The sequence below is a fragment of the Ambystoma mexicanum genome, chromosome 2q (assembly GCF_040938575.1).
Source record: "Ambystoma mexicanum isolate Mex_15411 chromosome 2q, UKY_AmexF1_1, whole genome shotgun sequence".
NCBI lineage: Eukaryota > Metazoa > Chordata > Amphibia > Caudata > Ambystomatidae > Ambystoma > Ambystoma mexicanum.
Window position 1 is genome coordinate 541,582,507 of NC_090924.1, and position 26,474 is coordinate 541,608,980.

General features: G+C 51.2%; 1 protein-coding gene across 2 annotated transcripts in view; it reads left to right on the forward strand.

The window, feature by feature from the left end:
- The window catches only part of PLCD1 (phospholipase C delta 1), a 447,477-nt gene that overhangs the window by 83,366 nt on the left and 337,637 nt on the right, over nt 1-26,474 (forward strand). Inside the window, exon 1 of one of the 2 annotated variants that reach the window (XM_069647687.1) lies at nt 9,558-9,749. The exons of the other annotated variant lie outside the window; for it this stretch is intronic. Coding sequence (XP_069503788.1) covers nt 9,650-9,749 — 100 coding nt within the window. The 5' untranslated portion in view covers nt 9,558-9,649. Of the gene's footprint in view, nt 1-9,557; nt 9,750-26,474 lie in introns of those variants that run through there. 2 annotated transcript variants of the gene reach the window in all.

The following is a 26,474-nucleotide window of genomic DNA, read 5'->3' on the forward strand; positions in this document are numbered from 1 at the left end:
CCTCTCGGAAAGAAGAGAAACAGTTTGGTTAAAACCTTTCAAATCCGCACCACGGGACACCACCTGTGGAGTACCCCAAGACTCATTGCTGCTAATCTTCAAGATCTACATGAAACCGCTTATCAAACTCATCAAAAAATACGGACTAACATGCAGATGAAACAGAAATCATCTTCAAATACAGTGATTTACAAGAAGGGAGTGCACCCCAATAGAGTATCTCAAGGAGCTCTACCAATAGATGAACATCAACAAACTCAAAATTAAACCAGACACAACTCAAATCATGATTACACCTGAAGACAGAGGAAACAATCAGCGGATTCCATGGCCCATAGAACTGGGAATCCTACAATCACCATCTGCAGCTATAAGAAACCTTTGAATCATCATGGACAAAGAGTTAACAGTAGAACCCCAATTTAATACGAGAATCCAGAAGTGCTTCACCCACCTACAAATGATTAAAACAATCATTACCATTTCTCTCATTCACACACAAAACACTGGCCATCATATCCCTCATGTCTAGGATAGATTATGCTAACAGCATATACCTTGGAATGCCAGACTAGCTACTAAGGAAACTGCAACAAATTCAAAACGCAGCTGCCAGACTTCTCTTTAAACTCAACAGAACAGATCACATCACAGGATGTTACATTGGTTCCCGGTCAAAAAAGAATCACTTTCAAAACAATGTGCATAATGCACAGAGGAATACACGGGCAGGGAGCGGAATTTATTCAAAAGAAACGTTCCATCTACAAACCAACCAGAACCCTGAGATCCTGCAACGACATCTGCTTACAATCCAAACAATACACACTAGGCCTGCTTCACCCTGTATGTCTGGTACTTGTTGATCAGCATTTATGTTGAGAACATTAAACATCACTATTGTGAAAGGGTGTAAAATGGCATGAGTTGTAAAACATAAATTTAAAAAGGGCCAGTGGAAAATCTCATACCTTCCATTGAACAATAACAGTAGCTCTGCCTTTATATGTTTTTCTGAAGTGAGTGTAAAAGGAGTAATCAAGTTAGATAACAAAACGGTCCTTTAGTTTGCCCACATCACTGGACTTCAAAATGTTCTTACTCAGAAGTAACATTTCATTTACTATTATGCGGCTAAACAGTCCATGTTATATCACTTCCCCACATTGCTTGTAGGAAATCTCATCATAATTACACCCCTAAAGTTCCTGGCTGAGCTATGCTTCTGGCAGTATAACCTAGTAGACTGCGAACTGCCCTTCTTTGTGTCCCCATGAGCAAAGGGCATAGGATCTACTAGATGGAAGTGTGTGGTTTGTATGCTTTTTGCAGGACACAGACACAAACACACACACACAAACAGAGCAGGGTCTCAACCCACTGAATTACGAAGTCATCATAGTCTTGCGTGTTAAGATATATGCTGTTGCATGCGTCTCAACACACCCCACTAATCATTCACCAAATGATATGTAGACCTCTGTTTTTGTATACACAGTTTGAACACTTTTCAAAACGTTTAATACATACACAGTTGGTCCCCTTCTTTCATTGTAGTGTGGACACCAACAAATATGTTTTTAACTTAACTACTTTGCTGGATTGACTTGTAATAATTGTGCAGATACATATTCTATTGTGTACCCTTTTGCACTTTCAGAGGGAAGTATACTTTTTATTGTCAGGTTGTTTGACCATGTGGTTCGTGTTTTGCAAGTCAGCTTTATTTAACACATAGTGCTAGAGTAGTTTAGAAAGACAACTATATGAAAAAGTATTCAATGTTGAAGTAAAATTAAAGATGGGATAGGAAGATTTATAGAGGGTCAGTACAAGCATGGTGATTATTTCAACAGATACAATTTGCTGTCACTTCCACTCATAATGGTGGTAAACTGACCCAATTCCAAGTGGTGGAAATGTGGTATTAGCCCACATCCATGGAGTTCCACAGGACTCCAATTAAGGACTTGAAGGAATTACCACAGAGAACTTGAAGGAATTGCCACATGAGGTAATTCCATCTGCAGTAATTCTACCAATTGTTTGAGATAATTTGCAGGAAAATGCCTTGAGCTAAGTGCTGGAGATATTTCCTTTACCTCTAAACTTGTAGCATGGCGGTGTGGGAAATGTAGCATAATTCTGGTACTGCTGCTTTTTTATGGCACCACTGTACAGGATATGCAAGAGGACTGGAGTTTGCGCTACACAGTCACCGCTCAGCAGATTACCCAGGGCACAATGAACCCTCCTCCGGCAATGACGGAGGACTCAGCCAAGGGCAAGTTACAACTGTCCTTTATTTTCCAAACTGGCAGGAAAAACAATATTCTCCAGCAATCACAGCTCCTGAGTCTGTGTCACGAGCTTTTATTGTATTAGGAAATCACAATAGCTAACCTTTCCCCAAAAACCTAAGAGTGTGTTCTATTGGGTAGCTTGGGTACTATTACCTATAGGTGTCCCCTATATGAGTGGTCTCACTGGTCCTTCCATGTTAGGTGGGTTTGCAGGAGACTTCCCCCAAAAACAATCTATTACATTGTTGCACGGTTGCAGGATGGTAATTGGCCCTTGCCCATTACACACCACCCCAGGATGTGGCCTCCCTGATTGGCTGGAGCAGGCCTCCTCAGACCTGTGACCCTGGTCTGTACACAATGCTCAGTGTACCTTCTCAAGGTGATGAGAAAGACTGTGTGTCCCAATTGTTGCCACTGGTATAGCCACCTAACCTGAGAGAGTGCCTGCAAGTTGCAATGCACATTTGTGATGTCATCTTTGATGTCCTGGGTGTTACTGTTAGCAGTGCACAGTGGTGCGGGCAGTTATGGTTGCTTAGCGTACCATAACTGGCGAATTTCAGGGGGTTTTTGGTTTTACTTTGAACCATAATGTGATATTTGTATTATGTCACATTTGTAAAAAACTTTTAGTGAATTTCACAGGTTGTTAGTAGCGCAACCCATAACGCCACCTTAACAAAGTTTTTTTTTAGTGAATTGTACGGGTTTTTAGTAGGACAATTTAAGTATAAGGTCTTGCTAAGAAAGACATTTTGTACTCCATGTCACAGATTTTCAGTAGGGCAACGTAACCATAACGTCCCTTTAGCAAGGGTCGTTTGGTAAACAGTATACACCTTGTGAAGAATGCCACATGAAAGTATGCTGGCGTACAGCACTGTGACATGTCCCAAAATCAGTAAACACTTAACTGTACCATCTATGCCTCATGGGCAGTGTGGAAATAGATTTTATATTCATGTCAGAACGTCCACCCTCAACATGTGCCGTACACAACGCCAACACGTATTGATATGCCGGGATTACCAATGCACTACACATTATATATTGTTAGCAAAAATGGTACTTATGTGAAAAAGACATCAGCTAAAAGCATCCTTCCTCCCTAAGAAACAGCAGCACTGGTGTAATGTGAAAGCAAAAGAAACAGTGGCGCTACCTTGCACATAACAAACGGACAAAATGTTCGCCGTACATCTACCAACCCATATTACCGTTTATTGCCTTTTTGCTCATTGCTGTTCGCAAATTCCCTTATTGCCTGCCGTGCCAAAAAATAAACCCACCCATAAACAAGGATAATAATGCGTTAATAACAACCTTTCACAGTGTAATGAAAAATAAAATAAATGTGCATACACTCCAAATACTGCATATTTCTCAGTAAAGTACATAGACGCAATAATGTTTGCCAGTAATACTCTAAATTAGCAAAGCAGTAACATGTGCTACTGAAAAGGATGATTACTTGTTGTAATCCGGGGTGGCGTTCGCAGGTCGGATTACAAAATGAAATCCTCTTTCAAGATGGCTGCCATAGAAAGGGAAGGCGTTTATTCCATACATAGCCCCTCTTCCCTTTCCATGGTAGGCTGCAAAAAGCACAAGTATGTGACGCCGCACTTGTAAATAAACATACAGCAATGTACAACCTAATAACTTACAGTTGGAAATGATGCAGTTGAATGTAAAAGAAAACGTGAACATTTTACAGTTGGCAAAGTAGGTTTATTTAACAATAAACTGGCAGAGACCATCGGAGTAAGGTCATTTTCAATAGAATCATAACAATACTTGTAAGGGCGGCATTGCAAATGTCGAAGATCACGAACACGTTGTTTTTTGGCAGACAAAAATGTTGGGGTCTTCGTTGAAGCAGTCGCTTTGTTTCCACAGTGATTTCCCAAAAGTCATCATCCGACACCACCATAATGATGTGACGTTGCTCCGCATAGCGAGTTCAGCGTAAGGACAAAGCGGGCTTAAAGTCTCTTTCCACATAATTGTTATGGACAGGCAACCGCTCACCAGCAGCTGCATTTGCCGTCCGAAGAAGCCGTCACTCGGCAACTGGAACCCATGACACGCACGATACGGCAAGATGTACCTAGGCGGGAAAGGTTACAGAAAATACGTGTCAATAAACAACATGTACCAAAAAATTTCAAAAAAGACACATAAAATGTGCAAAGTATGACACAAATGTAAGTGTTCAAATATGACATTTTAATAAAATGTTAATAATGTCCATTTGTACCTATAGTGGCAAGCTACAAACGCCAAGATTTTGCATGCGACGTAAGAGAAAAAAAAATGCCAACTACAAAGGAAGAGGATAATTCAGTTATGAAACGAAAAAGAAGGGAGAATGAACAAAAAATGACGTTGCGTGATTTCAAAGAAGACTAAAAAAACGTGCAAAGGTTTACACAAAGCTATGTGGACAAAGTTAACGTTTCAAATAAGAAATAGTAATACTAAGAAAGAATGAGTGCAGTCATACACTACAAATGTACAACCTGGGCACTCTGCAATATTACTGGAAAAATGTAATAGCGCAGAAAGATAATACGACAATTATATATTAATTAGATGTGCGGTAAGAGAACAATAAAGCATGGTTTGCTGTAGAGTGGGCAAAATTAAACTTACACAATATTTACTGCCTCCATTCTGTTTGTGCAAGTCACACAAATGTAATCGCATTGGAGATACTTTGTATACTGATATTCATGTCCCTTACAAACTTTTTAAAACATAACGTTATCAATTGCTATTTTTTTTGACCCTTTCATTCCGTGAATTGCCAGTAAGTTTCCCTTTTCACTCAAGGTCAAAAAACAATTGCCACTTATACATTCACTCATATGCACGGGCGTATTGAGCATTCAACCAAAAAAACAACTCATGTGGCCTTCACTCAGAAGCCAAATACATTCTTTCTTTGAAGCAACATATTGCAATCCAATTATGAGAACTGCTACTCCCAAACACATCCCGAAGCGATGTTTCCAGCAAACACTGCAGATGGTTGCCGTAGTTTACAAAACTGAGGACGCCAGTCTGACGGCAATTTTATTCCAAAACATTTTAACCCACACGCAGTAATTGGTCGTGGAACAGTAAACAGGAACTTCCATTTAAACGTATCACTTTGGTGAGAAAAAAGGTCCACTTTTTCATTTTGTGCTTCCACATCCCATTCTGCCACCCTCAAAGTTCACCTTCTGAAATACTGTTACATGAGTGTGTCAAGTCCAATGCAGTCTAGTTTTCAATGTAATACTGGCGATATCCGCGTACACTAAAACATGAATAAAATGTAAACATTTGAACCCATTTGAACCCATACGCAGTAATTGCTTGTGGAACAGTAACCAGGAACTTCCATTTAAAGGTATAGCTTTGGTGACAAAAAAGCTCCACTTTTTCATTTTGTGCTTCCACATCCCATTGCGCCCCCCTCAAATGTCACCATCTGAAATACTGTTACATGAGTGTGTCAAGTCCAATGCAGTCTTGGTTTCGATGTGTTACTGTCGATATCCGACTACACTGAAACATGAATAAAACATAGGCGGGCACCGAAAAAAGCTCACTTACTTTACGCTGTTGTACAAACTATCAAGTAAAGAGTCAAATGTTCGCGGGCACAAACTTTTTCGCCATTCAATCTAAGGGGAAAAGAGACATTATGAGAACTCCTGCCCCTTATAACTTGCGCCCCCCTGCACCAAACATCACCAAACCTTCCAAAAAAAACTCAGTGTGCAATACAATTTTTTTTGCAAACTTTGGTGATGATTCATCCAAGGGTAGCACGGTTATAAGGCAGTGAAAAAGTCTTCTTCCTATGGAAACAGAAACTCCACCATAACAACACAGCCACTAATGTGCCTGTCTAATATGCTGTAGTGGTTGTTGGCTGGACCTAGAGATTTGGATATATGTCTGCATATATTTGAATGTATACGTGAAAATTGGCTTATAACTCCACTGCTTATAAGGTCGTTTCTGGGTGCTTGGCCTTCGGCTATGCACCCAAGACAGTACACCCTCCCCAGAACCATCTGACATGCTAACATATACTACAGGTGTATGCATTGCTCTAATATGATGCGGTGGATGTGGGCAGGGCCTAGGGTTTTAGGAGTATGGTGTATGGGCTACAACCTGCAGCCATGCAACCAAAACTCTACATCCTGCCCACAACCACCTCAGTAATGTGCAGTAGTATGGGTGTATTGATAGGTGTGGTTTGCTTCACTTGTTCTGGCCAGAGACTGCACTCCTAGCTGTATGCCCATAGATATTACAATGTGTGGGTGTGCACTGGCTTACACCTCCAGCGCTTATAACTTTGTTCTTGGGTGCTGTACACACTCCCCACAACCATCTAATCGTTAGTCAATACTACAGGTGTATCCATGGTTGTGACATGCTGCGGTGGTTGTGGCCAGGGCCTACAGTCTTGAAAGTATGGCCTTTGGCCTGCGGCCATGCATCCAAGACTCTAGAACCTGGCCACAACCACCGCAACATGTTATAACCATGGTGGTATACTAATCAATAACAGACCCATAGGAAAATGTAATGTAATAATGCCATGTACTCAATTTGAATGGTCAGTAACACGACACGTGTCCTTCCAACATTTTGAAGGTGCCTCTACACAGCACGGACTGAAATACTACCCTTATAGTACCCCTCATTTTTTGCATGTACAAATATCCTGAACAAGGAGGCAATGGAGAATACATCATTAACAGTTGCCGCCCAAACAAGTACAGTATTTCAGTCATCTCTTACGCTCTGAACCTCTCCAAGCACTGTAGGTGATCAGAAGACTTTCCCAAACACCATTTCGCATGGCGAATACATCATTACCAGCTGCCGCCCAAACAAATACAGTATTTAACCCATCTCTTACTCTGTGATCCTCCCCACGCACTGTAGGAGAGTAAAACAATTTCCGAAACAGCGTTTCGCCTCTGGTGGCGACCGCGCTGTCTTCGGATCCAAGATTTCGGGCGCATCCACACATTCTGACGCACATCACGGCTCGCTGTAGCCAATCGGCGAAGACGTCGCGTGTCCGCGGTCATGACGCCTCCCCCCTGGGCAATCGATATCTTGTCCGCGGAGTGAACAGGGAAGTGTGACCACGGAACAGACATAGATATCACTAATTTTTTAGACATATTTTTTGGTCATTTTAAAGTAAACTACTGGACGGATTGGCACCAAATTTACAAAAGCACGCTTTTGGGACCAAGCCCCTGCCCCTGCCGCAAATTTGATGACAATCAATCCAGAGGTTTGGGCTGTAGGCGTGCGCAAAGTTTTCCCCCATTCAGTCTACGGGGAAAAAAAGGACGTTTTGGGACCCCCTATAACTTTCCCCCCACGGACCAAACATCACCAAACTTTTCAAAAAAATTCAGAGTGGCCCATATACTTTTTTTGCAATGTTTAGTGAGGATTCGTCCAGGGGGAGCGAAGTTATAAGCCGCCCAAAAAATTTCTCTTCCTGTGGAAACAGCAACTTAACCATAACTACACGGCCACTACTGTGGCCGTGTAATATATATATATATATAATATATATATATATATATATATTCTATTATTCTCCTTATTCTCTTTAGCTCTTACACGTTCTGTATATGTCCCTGTAGTTCCATATAGTTCGTTGCAGTGAAGCGATTGCAAGCTTGCTCTGTGGAACTTTTTGCTTTCTTGCGTTTCTGTGTTTGGCTAGTGAAAGGGAAAAAGGCTTCTGACAGCATGTACATGTATCTGTCCTCTGTCTACAGAACTGTGTATGCATGTTCTTTGTGTGTGCAGGTGCTTGTCTGTGTAACTTCATGCAGGGATGCGAGTTTGCTTCGTGACTAACGTTACTAGGTTGTGGTGTCACTAATGACATCAGCACGGCTGGATATTTTTCATTAGTCAACCTGGTCCAGTGATGGGGCACGTGTATCCGCAAACACATCAGCTGGATAGGGTTTGAAGGGTTGTCTAAGAGAATATCTGCTCACATACGTAGGCTGTACTGGCCCTCCTGGGGGCTGGTGTCTCCCGTTTCTCAGTCTTCGAGCTTCCATGCGTATAGGGGACATGAGGGCCATCCCAGGGACCCGCTCTTCACCACCAGACTCTTAACGCTACCCATCAACTGCTTGAATGACAAATTATAGAAGCAGAAAAGCTGCCCTAAAATCCCAGCTTGTCCACTTGACTGATACTTGTCAAATCACTTTGCATCTCTGAGCCTTCCTTTCCTTCTCTGGGGAATTGCATTGAACTGATTCTTTTAGGTAAGACCTACACAGAGACTCACTCAAGCACGGCTTAGCAGAGTGCAGTGTTGAAAGGTATGGAAGAACATTGACAATTTCTATAGTGCTTTCCTCGGGCTGGAGCTTCCTGTGTCATTGAGGTGTGAGCCATGGTCCTCGCTTCATAGATTGTGAAAAAATTATACTAGAAAGCTATTAATGTGAGTGTAGGATAGCTGGGGTGCTCGTTCTAGAGAACAAACGAGTCCTTTTGACTAGGAGGCATGAAAAGATGATTAAGACTGAGATATAGTCTGTATTTATAAGACATTAGAAAGCAAAAGATGACAAGTCACAGTGATCTATAGCTGCTGTTTCGGTAGCCATTTAGCCACAGTGCCCTTATTCGTTGGGTGCATGGCACAGCTTGCTGGTGAAATCAAGGGAGCGCGCCAGCCCCCATGTTACTGGGTTAGCTATACGCTCCTGTTCATACCCACTCCATATTACTGTACATCCTCTTAGTGCCGCCTCACCTGCCTTCTACCTTTCGCTCCTCCCCTCTCTGTGCTCGGCTCACTTCCTCCACCTCCCCCGTGCAATACATCACAATGCATTTTAGGACATGGCAAGTTAGACAGGTACTGCCACACTAAGTCAACGGGTAAACAAACAAACCCTGACACAACCCAGACCAAAAGTACACATTGCTTCCTGAGCAGGGCTACGTTTCGTTTGACAGCCACCCCGCCTGCTTTTTATGTCATTTCTTCCAGTATGTTGCAAACGTGCCTTTCCGGTATGCCTGCTTTCCTCCTACCTCCTGCAGGGGGGCATCTACCACCTCCAGTGATCCTGCTCCCTTCCGCCTCCCATCTTGTCCCCGCCCTCCTTGCCTGCTGCCCCGCCCCCTTCTCCCTGGGCCCCGCCCCCGTTCCACCGTGGCTCTATCTTGCCCGGAGCTGTTCCTAACTCACGCTACCACCACCAGCGCGGAACTGGAGCTGGAGCAGCAGGAGCAGCAACCGCCCTCACTCCCAGCCTTCTTCCAACAGGATGCAGTGTGTCAGGAGGCAGCCCAAGCCCAGCAAGTCCGAGGAGAAAATCCTGCAGGAGGAGAGCAAGAAGGTTGCTGCGCAGAACGGAAAGATCCTGGGTGAGGACTGCGCGCCGCCGCACCCACACACACGGGGAAAGTTCCATTAAGGCAGCTCATGCACACAAGCACATGCCGCACAAAACAATCCGAATGGAGAGACATCGGAAATGCCTCGCTCCTCCTGTGAAACGCGAGCAGCCCGTTTTATTTCTTTAATTCGAGGTTCATACGGGAAAAACCAAAACTACAAGTCCCAGAATGCCAAGTAACAATCCAAGCCTACGGGGGCTGGGGTGGGGGCTGCTCCCCTGGATCCCAGTGCGTCCCGCTGTCAGCTTGCACACCCCCCAGCCCTCCCACCCCGCAGCAAAAGCTGCCTCCTCTACTGTGGTGCTGACAGGGGAGGGGGGGGGGGCTGTGAACCATCTCAAACTCATAACATACCCCCACGGCTGTGCTGGTGCGTGGAAAATCCAGTCAAAGTAGATAAGTTCAAAGCCACAAACAGTGCAGTGGGGGAAAGTGAGAGTTTAAAGGGACCGCCGTGTTCCTACTTGCAGATAAAGTACAGTTATTGCATTACAATAAAGTTTTACTGGCACTGCTCAATGCACATTCGCTGACAGATATGTGTATGACACTTTAAGGAGGGAACATTCAATTGCTCCATTATGACGTTTGTTTTCTTGATACCTGCATGCAGGCGTTACGGTTATCTACAAGTGCAAATTGTATGTATTTACGTTGGGAGATAATATGGTACATATTTAAGTTACATTTAACTTGTCGACTTTTACGTTATGTGACATTTGTAAAACACTTAGCTGACAACGGTCTCTCCTCGAAGTGCTAGGGCAGTCTGGAATCGGCCAATCCGAGCATTGCATGATTGTTTACCGTTGCGGGCAGCTGAAGGGGCTCGTGGCTGGCGAGGGCTAGGCCGGAGCCCCTCTGGGCTCGCTCGGCTCTGGTCGAGTCTAGTGACAGTGCGTGTGAGGTCAGCTCATATTCCATCCAGCCGTCCCCGTGCAGCTGACTGCAGCACTGGGCTCTGCATAATGGAACATGCGTTAGTTACTAGAGGTGCAGTTTCTTTCTTTGCTGGACAAGGATGTAAATATCAATGTCTACTTTTCCAATGTTATAGGTTGATATACATATATTTGTCCCAGTATGTGCTCCTCGGCAATAAAGTGCTTCTTCTGGGCAACTATTACTGTGAAAGAAATTACAGCAAACACATTACTGCAGAAAGTGACTATGGATGTATAGCATGCAATACATGAATCGGACATACATGTTAGCATTTTGTTGTAGTGCTATGTGAAATGCCGTGTTTGGTCATTGGCTGTTTAAGGCCGTTTTGGCAAGTTCATTCACACGGGTCGCATAGTCACAAGGTTCCCTTTCTACCCGGACAGGAGATCCGTAATTTGTTTGTTTTCTGGTTAATCTCACCAGGATATATGTGTATTCTTCCATTTCCCCACAAACATCACATATGCAGTGTGTGCACATCTATGCATATGTACTTTTGTTGTGATCAGGTGCCTTCGGGGAGTTTAATATTTAGGGTGCATTATACAATGCAATTCACTCCCACCACGCTGTAAACTAAAACCATGCAAACTCGCACTGCACGCGCAAATTAAAACATACAATGAGCATATCATTCACATGTGCCATATGCGCACCTTTGCGCCATTGATGCATGCACAGCGTTCACAACCACTCCCTTCCAGTCCTACCACACCTCCCTACAAACACAAATCCTACCCTCGCGCATGTTACCACAACCATATCACCCACGTATCATACATGCAGATCATGGACATAAAAAAAAAAACTCACACGTCCATACCGTAATGTACATTACCCACAAACACACCTGCGCACCAGCGACGTACACATGTGTGGGCGTTTGCATCCAAAGACACACCAAATGAAATGTGAATATCTCAAGCACAGTATACCAGTCGTACCACAGGCAACGCGTTCCCACAGCCGTTTCTGGGGCGGGGAAACATGGGCAGCGCCCTGGGGAAAGGGGCGCAGCAGGGTCCGGGTCCGCCTGTTAAATCCCCCACCTGGGAGGGAGCCTTTCATTAAGAGGCACCAGCACTATGTGGACAGAGGCGGAGGACAATAACTTGTCCTGCCCGGGGCCAGTGGCTTCATACATTGCTGATCCTTTTAAGAATGCCCCCAAATTAGCATCTCTTTCCTGTTTGATGATTTGCTTCTCAGCACTGGTATACCAAAATGAAAGGTTCGGGGCTCATTGAAGACTATAAGTGCTTTTTTTTGTTGTTGTTTTTGAGCTTATTCAAAAGGGCCAGAGACTTGCTGCAGGAGTAGCTGGTCGTGTGGGCAGGGGTGGAAGACCGAAGTAAATGGCAAAATGAATGCTTAATATATGTGTAATGACGGAATTGGCATTCATTGATGGTCTTGTAGAAGTTGACTAGGCAACAGTTCTTGTTTGTGGAATATTTTAAGGCGATCAAATTGTATTGTAGTCCTTTTTATATAGTGCTGTTTCTCATTTGTATGGCCTCAATGCGCTTTCTGGTAGGAAGGCCCTTGTGGACCGAACTCAAGCTATGGGAAAGTTGTAAGAGGAGGCTTAAGATGCATGTGTGCATTTGGCCAAGATTAGGACTTTAGAGGGCTGGCTGGGTTCCAGTAAGCAACGCAAGAAGTCGGGCATGTGGGTGGGTGCTGGGCGAGGTCACGGCAGAACGCCAGTGCATGAGTAACTCAAGTCATCTGAACACCACTGGGGTTTCTTTTGAACATCATTGTTTCCTAGTATGCTAATCAGTTGAAACAAAAAAAAAAGATTGCACAGCTCAAATCTATTCATCTATTAAATGAAAACCTAGAACTGGAGAATACGTGTCCAGGTGACCTGGAGTCACCTTGCCAAACCATGGTGTTTACTGGGAGGCAAAATTAAAAAGTTGCAGTAAGTAGAGGGAAACGAGCAGTATTGTTACCCTTTATGTTTGTTACTTCACTTTTACGTTTTAGCAAAGTCGCCAGGAGTTTTGTGGGGGGGGGGTCCGGGGGGAGTCCAAGTTTTAAGGTTGAGGGGGATGCGCTTAAGGAGATGTCTTCCTTTTTTTGGTTTGGTATGAGTCCAGGAGCAATTTTGCACGTGTTTGTGTTATTTACTGTGAAAAAAAATAGTTTGTGCAAAAGTAGAAAACAAAATTGACCAACGGTGTTGGCTTGTGTATAATGAAAATGTGTTCTTTGTTGCTTCTGTGGGTGTTCTGTACCCTCGTAATTTGCCTATTGTTACAATCGCATGTCCAAGTTACCATCACTTGATGGGTTTTGCCGGCAGATGTTCACGTACAACGTACACTTGCAATTGAGAGCAGGCATTTGTGGAAGAATAGTTTACACGCAAGCAATAGGCGCTCTTGCGGCAGCATCGTCTAGGGGAGTGCCCTTCATTTAGACAATGAGCATAAACGGGGGGTTCTGATTAATTCCTGTTTGTGATATTGATGCATACTTTGTCCACTTATTAATTCTAAGTGCAAGTCAATGAAATGTTATTTAAGTTACAATGATCTGGTGATTTTGGAGACGTAGTGCAGTGTGGGTTTTTGTAGTATAAGAGCCACGTGGGGGGCAGGGGTGGGCATTCTGGTGTTTTGCCCTGAGCGCGCATTGTCTAGAATCCTACCCTGCACGTTACCCACATAATACCCAGAAATACACAAGCACCCACACCGTGCTACACCTTTCCCTCTGGCCTTGCTGAAAGGGACACCCCATGAGTGCAGAGACCTAGGGCTGGTTTCCTTCCCAGTCCCAGAGGCAAATACCATCATCCCGGCCTCTATCCTGTGAGCGTGTGTGACTGGCAACCGGTGTGAATCACTGCATCGCTTCCTCCATACCTGCCATACACACGCACTGCCTGCTGCTCCCTCCCCTGACAGGGCCTCATACCTGCCATGCACACGCACTGCCTGCTGCTCCCTCCCCTGACAGGGCCTCATACCTGCCATGCACACGCACTGCCTGCTGCTCCCTCCCCTGACAGGGCCTCATACCTGCCATGCACACGCACTGCCTGCTGCTCCCTCCCCTGACAGGGCCTCATACCTGCCATGCACACGCACTGCCTGCTGCTCCCTCCCCTGACAGGGCCTCATACCTGCCATGCACACGCACTGCCTGCTGCTCCCTCCCCTGACAGGGCCTCATACCTGCCATACACACGCACTGCCTGCTGCTCCCTCCCCTGACAGGGCCTCATACCTGCCATACACACGCACTGCCTGCTGCTCCCTCCCCTGACAGGGCCTCATACCTGCCATACACACGCACTGCCTGCTGCTCCCTCCCCTGACAGGGCCTCATACCTGCCATACACACGCACTGCCTGCTGCTCCCTCCCCTGACAGGGCCTCATACCCGCCATACACACGCACTGCCTGCTTCTCCCTCCCCTGACAGGGCCTCATACCTGCCATACACAGCGCACTACCTGCTGCTTCTTCCACTGACGGGGCCGCCATACACAGGGCACTACCCGCTGCTTCCTCCACTGACGGGGCCTCCATACCCGCCATACACACGCACTACTTGCTGCTCCCTCCACTGACCGGGCCTCCAGACCTGCCATGCACAGCACACTACCTGCTGCTCCCTACACTGACGAGGCCTCCATACCCGCCATACACACGCACTACCTGCTGCTCCCTCCCCCGACAGGCCTCATACCTGCCATGCACAGGGCACTACCCGCTGCTTCCTCCACTGACCGGGCCTCCATACCTGCCATGCACAGCGCACTACTTGCTGCTTCCTCCACTGACGGGGCCTCCATACCTGCCATGCACAACACACTACCTGCTGCTCCCTCCACTGACGGGGCCCCCATACCTGCCATGCACAGCTTACTACCTGCTGCTCCCTCCACTGACGGGGCCTCCATGCCCTGCATACACACGCACTACCTGCTGCTCCCTCCCCCGACAGGCCTCATACCTGCCATGCACAGGGCACTACCCGCTGCTTCCTCCACTGACAGGGCCCCATACCTGCCATACACAGTGCACTACCTTCTGCTCCCTCCCCCGACAGGCCTCATACCTGCCATACAGAGCGCACTACATGCTGCTTCCTCCACTGACGGGGCCTCCATACCCGCCATATACAGGGCACTACCCGCTGCTTCCTCCACTGACCGGGCCTCCATACCTGCCATACACAGCAAACTACCTGCTGCTCCCTCCCCTGACAGGGCCTCATACCTGCCATGCACACGCACTGCCTGCTGCTCCCTCCACTGACAGGGCCTCCATACCTGCCATGCACACGCACTGCCTGCTGCTCCCTCCACTGACCGGGCCTCCATACCTGCCATGCACAGTTTACTACCTGCTGCTCCCTCCACTGACGGGGCCTCCATACCCTGCATACACACGCACTACCTGCTGCTCCCTCCCCCAACACGCCTCATACCTGCCATGCACAGGGCACTACCCGCTGCTCCCTCCACTGACGGGGCCTCCATACCTGCCATGCACAGCGCACTACCTGCCGCTCCCTCCACTGACGGGGCCTCCATACCTGCCATACACAGCACACTACCTGCTGCTCCCTCCACTGACGAGGCCTCATACCTGCCATACACAGTGCACTACCTGCTGCTCCCTCCCCCGACAGGCCTCATACCTGCCATACAGAGCGCACTACATGCTGCTTCCTCCACTGACGGGGCCTCATACCTGCCATGCACACGCACTGCCTGCTGCTCCCTCCACTGACAGGGCCTCCATACCTGCCATGCACACGCACTGCCTGCTGCTCCCTCCACTGACCGGGCCTCCATAACTGCCATGCACAGCTTACTACCTGCTGCTCCCTCCACTAACGAGGCCTCATACCTGCCATGCACAGCACATTACCTGCTGCTCCCTCCACTGACGGGGCCTCCATACCTGCCATACACAGCACACTACCTGCTGCTCCCTCCACTGACGCGGCCTCCATACCTGCCATGCACAGCATGCTCCCTCCACTGACGGGCCTCCATACCTGCCATGCACAGCGCAGTACCTGCCGCTCCCTCCACTGACGGGGCCTCCATACCTGCCATACACAGCACACTACCTGCTACTCCCTCCACTGACGGGGCCTCCATACCTGCCATGCACAGCATGCTCCCTCCACTGACGAGCCTCCATACCTGCCATGCACAGCGCACTACCTGCCGCTTCCTCCACTGACGGGGCCTCCATACCTGCCATACACAGCACACTACCTGCTGCTCCCTCCTCTGACGAGGCCTCATACCTGCCATGCACAGCACACTACCTGCTGCTCCCTCCACTGACGAGGCCTCATACCTGCCATGCACAGCGCACTACCTGCTGCTCCCTCCACTGACGAGGCCTCATACCTGCCATACACAGCGCACTACCTGCTGCTCCCTCCACTGACAGGGCCTCATACCTGCCATACACAGCACACTACCTGCTGCTCCCTCCACTGACAGGGCCTCATACCTGCCATGCACAGCATACTACCTGCTGCTCCCTCCACTGACAGTGCCTCCATACCTGCCATGCACAGCATACTACCTGCTGCTGCCTCCATACACAGCACATTACCGGCTGCTCCCTCCACTGACCGGCCTCCATACCTGTCATGCACAACGCACTACCTGCTGCTCCCTCCACTGACCGGCCTCATACCTGCCATACACAGCACACTACCGGCTGCTCCCTCCACTGACCGGCCTCCATACCTGCCATGCACAGCGCACTACCTGCTGCTCCCTCCACTGACCCGCCTCATACCTGCCATACACAGCACACTACCTGCTGCTCCCTCCACTGACGAGCCCTCCATACCTGCCATGCACAGCGCACTACTTGCTGCTTCCTCCACTGACGGGGCCTCCATACCTGCCATGCACAACACACTACCTGCTGCTCCCTCCACTGACGAGGCCTCATACCTGCCATACACACGCACTACCTGCTGCTTCCTCCACTGACTGGGCCTCCATGCCCTGCATACACACGCACTACCTGCTGCTCCCTCCCCCGACAGGCCTCATACCTGCCATACACAGTGCACTACCTTCTGCTCCCTCCCCCGACAGGCCTCATACCTGCCATACAGAGCGCACTACATGCTGCTTCCTCCACTGACGGGGCCTCCATACCCGCCATACACAGGGCACTACCCGCTGCTTCCTCCACTGACAGGGCCTCCATACCTGCCATACACAGCAAACTACCTGCTGCTCCCTCCCCTGACAGGGCCTCATACCTGCCATGCACACGCACTGCCTGCTGCTCCCTCCACTGACAGGGCCTCCATACCTGCCATGCACACGCACTGCCTGCTGCTCCCTCCACTGACCGGGCCTCCATACCTGCCATGCACAGCTTACTACCTGCTGCTCCCTCCACTGACGGGGCCTCCATACCCTGCATACACACGCACTACCTGCTGCTCCCTCCCCCAACACGCCTCATACCTGCCATGCACAGGGCACTACCCGCTGCTCCCTCCACTGACGGGGCCTCCATACCTGCCATGCACAGCGCACTACCTGCCGCTCCCTCCACTGATGGGGCCTCCATACCTGCCATACACAGCACACTACCTGCTGCTCCCTCCACTGACGAGGCCTCATACCTGCCATACACAGTGCACTACCTGCTGCTCCCTCCCCCGACAGGCCTCATACCTGCCATACAGAGCGCACTACATGCTGCTTCCTCCACTGACGGGGCCTCATACCTGCCATGCACACGCACTGCCTGCTGCTCCCTCCACTGACAGGGCCTCCATACCTGCCATGCACACGCACTGCCTGCTGCTCCCTCCACTGACCGGGCCTCCATAACTGCCATGCACAGCTTACTACCTGCTGCTCCCTCCACTGAAGGGGCCTCCATACCTGCCATGCACAGCATGCTCCCTCCACTGACGGGCCTCCATACCTGCCATGCACAGCGCAGTACCTGCCGCTCCCTCCACTGACGGGGCCTCCATACCTGCCATACACAGCACACTACCTGCTACTCCCTCCACTGACGGGGCCTCCATACCTGCCATGCACAGCATGCTCCCTCCACTGACGAGCCTCCATACCTGCCATGCACAGCGCACTACCTGCCGCTCCCTCCACTGACGGGGCCTCCATACCTGCCATACACAGCACACTACCTGCTGCTCCCTCCACTGACGAGGCCTCATAAATGCCATGCACAGCACACTACCTGCTGCTCCCTCCACTGACGAGGCCTCATACCTGCCATGCACAGCACACTACCTGCTGCTCCCTCCACTGACGAGGCCTCATACCTGCCATGCACAGCGCACTACCTGCTGCTCCCTCCACTGACGAGGCCTCATACCTGCCATACACAGCGCACTACCTGCTGCTCCCTCCACTGACAGGGCCTCATACCTGCCATACACAGCGCACTACCTGCTGCTCCCTCCACTGACAGGGCCTCATACCTGCCATGCACAGCATACTACCTGCTGCTCCCTCCACTGACAGTGCCTCCATACCTGCCATGCACAGCATACTAACTGCTGCTGCCTCCATACACAGCACATTACCGGCTGCTCCCTCCACTGACCGGCCTCCATACCTGCCATGCACAGCGCACTACCTGCTGCTCCCTCCACTGACCGGCCTCATACCTGCCATACACAGCACACTACCGGCTGCTCCCTCCACTGACCGGCCTCCATACCTGCCATGCACAGCGCACTACCCGCTGCTTCCTCCACTGACAGGGCCCCATACCTGCCATACACAGTGCACTACCTTCTGCTCCCTCCCCCGACAGGCCTCATACCTGCCATACAGAGCGCACTACATGCTGCTTCCTCCACTGACGGGGCCTCCATACCCGCCATACACAGGGCACTACCCGCTGCTTCCTCCACTGACAGGGCCTCCATACCTGCCATACACAGCAAACTACCTGCTGCTCCCTCCCCTGACAGGGCCTCATACCTGCCATGCACACGCACTGCCTGCTGCTCCCTCCACTGACAGGGCCTCCATACCTGCCATGCACACGCACTGCCTGCTGCTCCCTCCACTGACCGGGCCTCCATACCTGCCATGCACAGCTTACTACCTGCTGCTCCCTCCACTGACGGGGCCTCCATACCCTGCATACACACGCACTACCTGCTGCTCCCTCCCCCAACACGCCTCATACCTGCCATGCACAGGGCACTACCCGCTGCTCCCTCCACTGACGGGGCCTCCATACCTGCCATGCACAGCGCACTACCTGCCGCTCCCTCCACTGATGGGGCCTCCATACCTGCCATACACAGCACACTACCTGCTGCTCCCTCCACTGACGAGGCCTCATACCTGCCATACACAGTGCACTACCTGCTGCTCCCTCCCCCGACAGGCCTCATACCTGCCATACAGAGCGCACTACATGCTGCTTCCTCCACTGACGGGGCCTCATACCTGCCATGCACACGCACTGCCTGCTGCTCCCTCCACTAACAGGGCCTCCATACCTGCCATGCACACGCACTGCCTGCTGCTCCCTCCACTGACCGGGCCTCCATAACTGCCATGCACAGCTTACTACCTGCTGCTCCCTCCACTAACTAGGCCTCATACCTGCCATGCACAGCACATTACCTGCTGCTCCCTCCACTGACGGGGCCTCCATACCTGCCATACACAGCACACTACCTGCTGCTCCCTCCACTGACGGGGCCTCCATACCTGCCATGCACAGCATGCTCCCTCCACTGACGGGCCTCCATACCTGCCATGCACAGCGCAGTACCTGCCGCTCCCTCCACTGACGGGGCCTCCATACCTGCCATACACAGCACACTACCTGCTACTCCCTCCACTGACGGGGCCTCCATACCTGCCATGCACAGCATGCTCCCTCCACTGACGAGCCTCCATACCTGCCATGCACAGCGCACTACCTGCCGCTCCCTCCACTGACGGGGCCTCCATACCTGCCATACACAGCACACTACCTGCTGCTCCCTCCACTGACGAGGCCTCATACCTGCCATGCACAGCACACTACCTGCTGCTCCCTCCACTGACGAGGCCTCATACCTGCCATGCACAGCACACTACCTGCTGCTCCCTCCACTGACGAGGCCTCATACCTGCCATGCACAGCGCACTACCTGCTGCTCCCTCCACTGACGAGGCCTCATACCTGCCATACACAGCGCACTACCTGCTGCTCCCTCCACTGACAGGGCCTCATACCTGCCATACACAGCGCACTACCTGCTGCTCCCTCCACTGACAGGGCCTCATACCTGCCATGCACAGCATACTACCTGCTGCTCCCTCCACTGACAGTGCCTCCATACCTGCCATGCACAGCATACTACCTGCTGCTGCCTCCATACACAGCACATTACCGGCTGCTCCCTCCACTGACCGGCCTCCATACCTGCCATGCACAGCGCACTACCTGCTGCTCCCTCCACTGACCGGCCTCATACCTGCCATACACAGCACACTACCGGCTGCTCCCTCCCCTGACAGGGCCTCATACCTGCCATGCACACGCACTGCCTGCTGCTCCCTCCACTGACAGGGCCTCCATACCTGCCATGCACACGCACTGCCTGCTGCTCCCTCCACTGACCGGGCCTCCATACCTGCCATGCACAGCTTACTACCTGCTGCTCCCTCCACTGACGGGGCCTCCATACCCTGCATACACACGCACTACCTGCTGCTCCCTCCCCCAACACGCCTCATACCTGCCATGCACAGGGCACTACCCGCTGCTCCCTCCACTGACGGGGCCTCCATACCTGCCATGCACAGCGCACTACCTGCCGCTCCCTCCACTGATGGGGCCTCCATACCTGCCATACACAGCACACTACCTGCTGCTCCCTCCACTGACGAGGCCTCATACCTGCCATACACAGTGCACTACCTGCTGCTCCCTCCCCCGACAGGCCTCATACCTGCCATACAGAGCGCACTACATGCTGCTTCCTCCACTGACGGGGCCTCATACCTGCCATGCACACGCACTGCCTGCTGCTCCCTCCACTGACAGGGCCTCCATACCTGCCATGCACACGCACTGCCTGCTGCTCCCTCCTCTGACCGGGCCTCCATAACTGCCATGCACAGCTTACTACCTGCTGCTCCCTCCACTGAAGGGGCCTCCATACCTGCCATGCACAGCATGCTCCCTCCACTGACGGGCCTCCATACCTGCCATGCACAGCGCAGTACCTGCCGCTCCCTCCACTGACGGGGCCTCCATACCTGCCATACACAGCACACTACCTGCTACTCCCTCCACTGACGGGGCCTCCATACCTGCCATGCACAGCATGCTCCCTCCACTGACGAGCCTCCATACCTGCCATGCACAGCGCACTACCTGCCGCTCCCTCCACTGACGGGGCCTCCATACCTGCCATACACAGCACACTACCTGCTGCTCCCTCCACTGACGAGGCCTCATAAATGCCATGCACAGCACACTACCTGCTGCTCCCTCCACTGACGAGGCCTCATACCTGCCATGCACAGCACACTACCTGCTGCTCCCTCCACTGACGAGGCCTCATACCTGCCATGCACAGCGCACTACCTGCTGCTCCCTCCACTGACGAGGCCTCATACCTGCCATACACAGCACACTACCTGCTGCTCCCTCCACTGACAGGGCCTCATACCTGCCATACACAGCGCACTACCTGCTGCTCCCTCCACTGACAGGGCCTCATACCTGCCATGCACAGCATACTACCTGCTGCTCCCTCCACTGACAGTGCCTCCATACCTGCCATGCACAGCATACTAACTGCTGCTGCCTCCATACACAGCACATTACCGGCTGCTCCCTCCACTGACCGGCCTCCATACCTGCCATGCACAGCGCACTACCTGCTGCTCCCTCCACTGACCGGCCTCATACCTGCCATACACAGCACACTACCGGCTGCTCCCTCCACTGACCGGCCTCCATACCTGCCATGCACAGCGCACTACCCGCTGCTTCCTCCACTGACAGGGCCCCATACCTGCCATACACAGTGCACTACCTTCTGCTCCCTCCCCCGACAGGCCTCATACCTGCCATACAGAGCGCACTACATGCTGCTTCCTCCACTGACGGGGCCTCCATACCCGCCATACACAGGGCACTACCCGCTGCTTCCTCCACTGACAGGGCCTCCATACCTGCCATACACAGCAAACTACCTGCTGCTCCCTCCCCTGACAGGGCCTCATACCTGCCATGCACACGCACTGCCTGCTGCTCCCTCCACTGACAGGGCCTCCATACCTGCCATGCACACGCACTGCCTGCTGCTCCCTCCACTGACCGGGCCTCCATACCTGCCATGCACAGCTTACTACCTGCTGCTCCCTCCACTGACGGGGCCTCCATACCCTGCATACACACGCACTACCTGCTGCTCCCTCCCCCAACACGCCTCATACCTGCCATGCACAGGGCACTACCCGCTGCTCCCTCCACTGACGGGGCCTCCATACCTGCCATGCACAGCGCACTACCTGCCGCTCCCTCCACTGATGGGGCCTCCATACCTGCCATACACAGCACACTACCTGCTGCTCCCTCCACTGACGAGGCCTCATACCTGCCATACACAGTGCACTACCTGCTGCTCCCTCCCCCGACAGGCCTCATACCTGCCATACAGAGCGCACTACATGCTGCTTCCTCCACTGACGGGGCCTCATACCTGCCATGCACACGCACTGCCTGCTGCTCCCTCCACTAACAGGGCCTCCATACCTGCCATGCACACGCACTGCCTGCTGCTCCCTCCACTGACCGGGCCTCCATAACTGCCATGCACAGCTTACTACCTGCTGCTCCCTCCACTAACTAGGCCTCATACCTGCCATGCACAGCACATTACCTGCTGCTCCCTCCACTGACGGGGCCTCCATACCTGCCATACACAGCACACTACCTGCTGCTCCCTCCACTGACGGGGCCTCCATACCTGCCATGCACAGCATGCTCCCTCCACTGACGGGCCTCCATACCTGCCATGCACAGCGCAGTACCTGCCGCTCCCTCCACTGACGGGGCCTCCATACCTGCCATACACAGCACACTACCTGCTACTCCCTCCACTGACGGGGCCTCCATACCTGCCATGCACAGCATGCTCCCTCCACTGACGAGCCTCCATACCTGCCATGCACAGCGCACTACCTGCCGCTCCCTCCACTGACGGGGCCTCCATACCTGCCATACACAGCACACTACCTGCTGCTCCCTCCACTGACGAGGCCTCATACCTGCCATGCACAGCACACTACCTGCTGCTCCCTCCACTGACGAGGCCTCATACCTGCCATGCACAGCACACTACCTGCTGCTCCCTCCACTGACGAGGCCTCATACCTGCCATGCACAGCGCACTACCTGCTGCTCCCTCCACTGACGAGGCCTCATACCTGCCATACACAGCGCACTACCTGCTGCTCCCTCCACTGACAGGGCCTCATACCTGCCATACACAGCGCACTACCTGCTGCTCCCTCCACTGACAGGGCCTCATACCTGCCATGCACAGCATACTACCTGCTGCTCCCTCCACTGACAGTGCCTCCATACCTGCCATGCACAGCATACTACCTGCTGCTGCCTCCATACACAGCACATTACCGGCTGCTCCCTCCACTGACCGGCCTCCATACCTGCCATGCACAGCGCACTACCTGCTGCTCCCTCCACTGACCGGCCTCATACCTGCCATACACAGCACACTACCGGCTGCTCCCTCCACTGACCGGCCTCCATACCTGCCATGCACAGCGCACTACCTGCTGCTCCCTCCACTGACCCGCCTCATACCTGCCATACACAGCACACTACCTGCTGCTCCCTCCACTGACGAGCCCTCCATACCTGCCATGCACAGCGCACTACCTGCTGCTCCCTCCACTGACCGGCCTCATACCTGCCATACACAGCGCACTACCTGCTGCTCCCTCCACTGACGGGGCCTTCATACCTGCCATACACAGCACACTACCTGCCGCTACCTCCACTGACGGGGCCTCCCTTTCAGCAGTGTTTTGTTTATTGCATTTGTGTGAGTTGTAGTTTATTTTTATTGCTGCACGTGGGGCAATCCTTTCTTTGTGTGCTCGAGCTGGACCTTGCACGGGCCCTTCACTCACATCTGTAATTTGTTACAGCTGAAGGGGAAAGCTCAATTCTTTTCGGCCTGTTTTCTCATTCACTTGTTTGTGAAGGTTCGTGCACTGTGAGCTTCCTAACGGCACCAGGTCTCAGACCTGACCTGGGGTCTGCTGCTTCTTCCTGTTACTTTTACTCTGTAATGACTCCCGGTGCAAGCGGCAATTGTGCGAATTGCTATTTAGTTTCCCTGCCCTTTTGTCCACTTTTCTAAACCTGAATATTTGGGCTGAGCGTTAAATACGTTGGCAGATCAGGGAGCTTTGGCACACAAAATAGGATGGCTTGCCCTCGGTCTCACAGAGGCCAGTCGGGGTGGCCTGGATCATATCTCACTGCCACACTCCATGGGTTCCCCACTAGGTCCAACATCTCCCTCACTGAGCAGAGAACGAAAGCACGAACCCCTTCTGCCTTTCAGACCAACGTGTTTCCCAGTCGTACTTTTCAGTCTCGGCGAGTGCCCTCTCCCTGCTATCGAGTCTCCTAATCCGGAAATGTACCAACCGCACCAGGTGTGCGTGTGGTGCGTCGCCCGACGCTTGCCGTCCCGCGTTTTGAAAAAGCCAAACTACAAGTACCAGAATGCAAAGTAAAAGCATGGCACTAGTCTAGATACTCGCTGTATTGGCAGGGCATTTTTTGACCTGTAAAATGACCCGAATGTAGCAGTGTTGAGAATTGGAAACCCATGTTGGCTTTAAGACTGTTTGCACATTTAGAGCTGGCCCGAGGCAGGGGCAGCCTGGGCGGTGGCTCAGGGCCCCGCTGTAAGAGGGGGCCCAACATGGAACTTGAAAAACGTATTAGAGAATACCAGCTTCAACAAAGTTAACACGCAAATGATATTTGCGCCAATATCTTCATGTTTCAGGAGGAGCCATTCCATTCCCTGGAGTCCATCTGAGCGGAGAATTCTAGATATAGAGCCTATGGGATAAGATTTATTTCTGATTATCGTTCAGTGTTTTCAAGAAATGGCTAGAATCTTTAATGTGTGTTGTGCTTTGTTGAATATTATCTGTGTATCTTGCAAGTCCAGTATTCAAAATTGGAGACTCCTGCACAGCAAACATGTTTCCAGCCCAGGCCAGTGGTATTTATGAGGCAATGTGCACATAAAGAACCCATGGACGTGACTTGGGGGTCCCTGGAGTTACTAGCTGGGACCCCTGGCTCAACCCTTGCTACCCCCGAGCCTGCTCTTGCAACCAAGGCTGCTGTAGCAGTGTGAACTAATGGGGTTCTCAGGCTCGCACACCCCGCTGGAGTCAGGAGGTAAGTTCTTGGGTAAATTTATTCCCTTACTGTGAGCACAGGTAAGACCAATGGACCGAAATACTGGAACATCCATCCCAGCCAGCACAGCAACTCCAACTGTCACTGTAGGAACCCATAGAACCCAGTCACACCAACACTCTGTATTCCATGTGACATCACACCATCCTGCATCCACACACAGATGCCCATTACAACACAGCGCCAAGGAAAGAAAGACTGACTGGCTCGGTCCTAACACTACTGGCTTTTAAAAGCTCCTGCATGTTTACATTACATATACGACTGTATCGACTAAACTAAGCCCGGCACAAGTACCCTGAAAGAACACCTTTTCATAAAATGTAGAGTTTGCAAGAACGCGCGTTGCCATCTGTGAAGCTCTTGAGCACCCGGACAGAGAATGGTGCAATGGTTTTTTTTATAAGGGGCATTTACAGTCCTGTAATTCCTGCAGCGCAGCCTAGTCCTATAATGTGACCTGAAGTTGTCTATTCATATACATTATAAAGAGTGGGGTCACCAAGTTTAATGAAAGAGAAATGTGAACAGTGCCGCTGCCTGACGGGTTAAGACGGCTTGAGCTTTTGCTGTTACTTTGCCACAAATACCTTCTGCAAAAGTCTTGCCCTGTGGGGTGACCCAATATTCCAAACCACAGAAGAGGACTCAAAAGGCCTGTGCTGATCTGTGGAACAGCTGCGGCCCCACTCCCCAAAATGCAGCATAGTAATGTTTAGCAGCACAAAAGGTCCTAACAATGCAATAACTGACCGGGACATACATTTGCTGCTTGGAAATGCAAACTCACGTGTTATTTGCAAAGACGTTCTGTTCAAGACAAGACACCCCTTTCCTCTGCTGCCTGAGAGAAAACGCCCCCTCTACAGCAAACGCCGATATTGTAGCCAACATAAAGAGATATACCGTGTTAAAGGACATCTGCTCCTAACATGCCTAGATGCCAGTCTCACGCGGTCACAAATGCCACAGTGGGGAAACTAACCTTTTAGAAACCGTTAGAGCTAGTGCTGTCGATATCTCGGTGTTTAGCAACAAAAGGGCAAGATACCCTCACACAGCCACGGTAAAGCACGAGCCACAACAGAGCCGAAGAGCGGGCTGCAGCAGTGCAAGCTTCCCCAGCATCTGCAGCACACCGCCTGCGAGGGAGGCTTGCAGCACTGCAGCATCTACAGCACACCGCCTGTGAGGGAGGCTTGCAGCACTGCAGCATCTGCGGCACACCCCCTGTGAGGGAGGTTTGCAC